Source organism: Balaenoptera acutorostrata, chromosome 15, assembly GCF_949987535.1.
Source record: "Balaenoptera acutorostrata chromosome 15, mBalAcu1.1, whole genome shotgun sequence".
Lineage (NCBI taxonomy): Eukaryota > Metazoa > Chordata > Mammalia > Artiodactyla > Balaenopteridae > Balaenoptera > Balaenoptera acutorostrata.
Genome location: NC_080078.1, coordinates 70,972,519 through 70,977,267, shown reverse-complemented (window position 1 = coordinate 70,977,267; position 4,749 = coordinate 70,972,519). Strand labels below are relative to the sequence as shown.

General features: G+C 42.2%; 1 protein-coding gene across 1 annotated transcript in view; it reads right to left on the bottom strand.

Annotated features, from left to right (window-relative positions):
• Nucleotides 1–4,749, bottom strand: part of TOP1 (DNA topoisomerase I) — an 87,276-nt gene that overhangs the window by 17,642 nt on the left and 64,885 nt on the right. The window contains exons 12-13 of the mRNA XM_057530208.1: nt 3,787–3,974; nt 3,380–3,524 (exon numbers count right to left, since the gene is read on the bottom strand). Of these exons, the coding sequence (XP_057386191.1) occupies nt 3,380–3,524; nt 3,787–3,974 (333 nt within the window). The remainder of the gene's footprint in view (nt 1–3,379; nt 3,525–3,786; nt 3,975–4,749) is intronic.

Here is a 4,749-nt window from a genome sequence, read left to right as displayed (position 1 = left end):
TTGTATCTTTCTATTTTTATCTAAAAAGAGAATGCTTCTCCTGCTGGCAGTGCAGTTAAAAAACCATTTAACATGCTGTCAAAACCTCGACCTCTGAAGATCTGTTTTGCTGAGTGGGACATAACCGAGGAGGACTGACAGAAAGCTTAAGAAATCACATTTATTTTCCCCTCAACAGTACCACTTGCCAAAGCTTTAACCATTTTTCATGACTCAGGATCCCAACCCAGTTGCTAGAGTGAGCCACTCTGTCCTGGGTATAAGGTTCTAGGCAGGGCCTACATCTGGGTGGCTTTCTAGGTTCACTGCCATAACCATCACTCAGAAACCTGCACAAATCCTTACAGTGCACAGCAGTTACCTGGATATTGTCTGAATAAAAACTGGCTGGCTCTCTGCCCTTGAGGAGCTCCCCCAGCTTGTCTAACGAGTCTCTCAACCCTCAGAGACTCTCCTACTATCGACTCTAATCCTGCCTGTAAGAGCACACATGTATCTGGCATCTGTTCCCCTCTCTCGACCCCCACTGCCATCATCTTGTCTAGGTCATTGCCATTTCTTGCCTGGAGTACTGCAACAGCCTCCTACTGGTCTCCCTACTTCCTGTCTGTGTCCAATCCAGTCTCCACAGAGCAGCAGTCAGAATGATCAATTATATCACAGGTTTCTAAAACACAAATCTGGCGTTATTCCCCTCTTTAAAGCCCAGTGGCTTCCTACTGGATTTGGATAATAGACAAAATTTTAGGGACTTCCCTGGCGGTCCACCGGTTAAGACTTCGCCTTTCAATGCAGGGGGTTGCAGGTTCTATCCCTGGTCGGGGAGCTAAGATCCCACATGACTCGTGGCCAAAAAACCAAAACATAAAACAGAAGCAAAGGCTTCCCTGGTGGCGCAGTGGTTAAGAATCCGCCTGCCAATGCAGGGGACAGGGGTTCAATCCCTGGTCCGGGAAGATCCCACATGCCGTGGAGCAGCTAAGCCCGTGCGCCACAACTACTGAGCCTGTGCTCTAGAGCCCGCGAGCCACAACTACTGAAGCCCACGCGCCACAACTACTGAAGCCCGCGCACCTAAGGCCTGTGCTCCGCAACAAGGGAAGCCACCGCAATGAGAAGCCCGTGCACCGCAACAAAGAGTAGCCCCTGCTCCCCACAACTAGAGAAAGCCAGCGTGAAGCAACGAAGACCCAACGCAGCCAAAAATAAATAAATAAATAAATTAAAAAACAGAAACAAAACACAGAAGCAATACTGTAACAAAATTCAATAAGGACTTTAAAAATGGTCCACATTAAAAAAAATAAAAAACTTAAAATTTTTTTTTAAGGAAGAGTCTGAAGATCTGGCCTGCATCCCTCTCTCCAGTCTCCTCTCCATCATGCCTCTTTCTTGCTCACTGTACTCCAATTACGGTGGTCGTCTTTCAGTCCTCAAGAACACGCAGCTCCTTCTTACCTCAGGGATTTCAAAAGGCTGTTTTCTTTGTCTGGAATGCCCATTCCCCTATCCTTTCCATGGATAAATTCTATTCATTCTGTAAGTCTCATCTTAAATGTTACTTTCTCAGAAAGGCCTTTCCTAAACCCCAGAAGCCAGATCAGGTGCCCTGGCATACTCTCAAATAGGTACCCTGTATCCTTTGCAGCATTTACAACAGTTTGTATTTATTGATTTGATTATGTGTAATGCCTGTAAATCTTGCTCAAGTCGGGTTATGCTCAAGACACTCCTCTGTTCCAAGACAGTGGTTCTCCATCAAATGCAGAACATGGTCTAGTCACTTTAGCATGGCATTTAAGACTGGCAACAATTTGGCCTCTCAGAGATTAAATTTATCTGTAAAATGATGGCATTAGTACATGTCTGGTGTGGTGATTAACAGAATCAAATGTCAACTTATGTGAAAATACTTTTAACAGTAATCCAAAATCTTTTATTTTGATAAATTTTTTTTATGTGGTAGAACACACATAACATAAAATTTACCATTAGTGACATTCAGTACATTCACAATGTTGTGCAACCATCACTTGACAATTCTTTCTGTTACTCCTTTTCATACCCCTTGTCTCTGTCCATAATGACACATTTCTCTCTGTTTGAAATACCTCTCTTTTAAGACCTAACTGTAACAAAATTTCCTTCATAACGTTGTTTCTAATCTCTAGCTGCTGGGAATAACTACTCCATTTATCTGAAGCATTCAACATTTACCTTTCCAATACAACTGACTTCTTATCCGACTTGCCCAGCAGCCCATAAGTTCCTTGAGGGCTAAAACCATTGTTTATCCACCTTGGTAGCCCTACAGCTTGGTGGTATTTCAGAAGAGGAATACAACATGTTTCTTTAAATGACTTGACTTTTACTTGCCACGGGGGTTCTCTTTCTGATTCTATACTTACTCTAAACTAAAAACAGAGACATTTTCCAATTACACTGAAGAAAATATATAATACATGGGTATTTTTCATTAGGACACAGGACTATAAGCTAGAAAATGTGCGTTTAGTCTTGAAAAGACACACAGCCTTTTGAGCTGTGGCTTTCAAATCTTAACAAGTGTTTAATAAGCTATAAACCAAGATTAAGAGGGTCTTTAGCCTCAGTCCCCTGCATGTAAACAGTCAGTCTATACAGAACTAATTCCTTGACTGTTTTTCTGTGGAGCCCATCTCTCTTTTAAGTTGCTGTTCACATTTCCATAGTATGTCTGAGGGACTTGCCCAAGCAGGTATGCCTAGCAGGCTAACAAGAACTGACTGCCCTTCCAAGACAGTTTTCTCCTTTCAATAACAGTATCAATAAATAGCAACACATGGGTACTCAGCAGTTTATGATATGCTTTCACATACATTATCCCACTTGGTCCTGGTGGAATCTACCCAGATGAAACCTTAGGAAGATAGAGTATGTAAGACTCTAGATTTTACAACCTCTTTCTGGATTCAGAGTAATTACATTCCCTTCTTCAGAGCCAAGGAAGGTGAGGAAGAGAACTAGCTGTAGAAGCCAATACACATTTACCACGTTCTTCATTGCACTCTGACCACTGGACAGTAAACAATGTGAAGGCAAGGACTGTGTCCATCTTGTTTACCAACACAATTCCTAGCACCATGCATACACTGTGCCAGGCTCATACTGGGATTTCAGTTAATATTTGTGAATTAATAAATAAGATTACAATGTGATGTAAAAAATGGATACATCTTAGGGACATCACCAGATAATGCTAATTATGAAATTACCTTCTTTTTGTGGGGATGTTTTTCAATTTGTCAGAGTGATTCTAGAGGCTGAGAACATTAGATTTCAACAAAAAGACAGAGATTATCAGCCCCACTAACTGGTGCAGCTCTTAGCTACCCCTTACCTTGATTCGTGAGCTAGGGTTCAGCATGATGTATTTAATAGAACCTTGGATGTTCTCTGTCCAGGAGACTAGCCAAGTAACCTTGTTATCATGTCGGACCTCTTTCCACTTATGACCTGGAGGAGGAGAAGGAACCTTGGCATCTCTGTGGAAATAAAGTGAGAGCAGTGAGGTGAGAAGTAATGAGCAATTTTCACCTTTCATAACCTGAAGTGGACAAATCTGCTGAGCATATATTTCCAAGTTTCCTCCTCACCAGTCAATACGTGATAAACACTTGGAGATCTATACATAGAAATACCATGCTGCTCCCAAACAGTCCTCTGTAATGTAGGAAAAATTCCCAACTACCAAGAACAAAGGAAGCCCTCCACTTCATTTCCAGCCAAAGGATGAACTGTGCTCACTTGCTACAGTTGATGATTATATCCTCAGGCATGATCCGTCTCTTCAACATGCCCATCTTGGGGTGGTTGCCACGGCCACGGAAAAGCCCAGGAGGTTCTATCTTGAAGTTGGCAATCCTCTCTCTGTGGTTATCCATAATACAGAAGCCATATTCTTTCAGTAATTTTTCATTCTCCTCTTTGATTTTCTGGAGATGGCAAGGAAGTACTCAAAAGGGATTCAAATTACTGTGCTCAACTCATACATTCTTAGCTCTTGTGGGAGAACAGGTCAAGGTAGAGAAAAGTCTAAAAATCACTAAGAAACAAATTCAGATAAAGGAAAACCTAAGAGATTTTTTTTGGCCGCACGGGCCCCCTACAGTGGAAGTGCAGAGTCCTAACCACTGGACTGCCAGGGAATTCCCAGAAGACCAAAGAGATTTTTCAAGCTTAAATACAATAAAATTCCCATGTGAACAGTATTTCACGTGGGTTTTCAAGTGCAAAGAAACCTGTTATGGATTCTTTCCTAGTACATGGGTACATATATTTTATACTGTGATCCTTGCTCCAAAGATGGAATGATTTGGAGCCTCCTTACCCTCTGCTGACTCTTCCTTCATATTATACTCAGCAATTCAATTTAAGTTAAGTCCTGCTGCCTTGTGTGTAGATAAAAATCCACAACTTGCTGGCAACAGGTGTCCTTGGCAGGGCTCTGACATGGTGTTACTTATAAAACCTCCCTAGGGACTTCCCTGGCAGTCCAGTGGTTAAGACTCGCGCTCCCAATGCAGGGGGCCCAGGTTCGATACCTGGTCAGGGAACCAGATCCTGCATGCCGCAACTAAAAGATCCCGCATGCCGCAATGAAGATCCTGCACGTGGCAACAAAGATCCCGTGTGCCACAACTAAGACTCGGCTCAGCCAAATAAATAAATAAAACAAATACATAAATATTTTAAAAAAAAACAAAAACA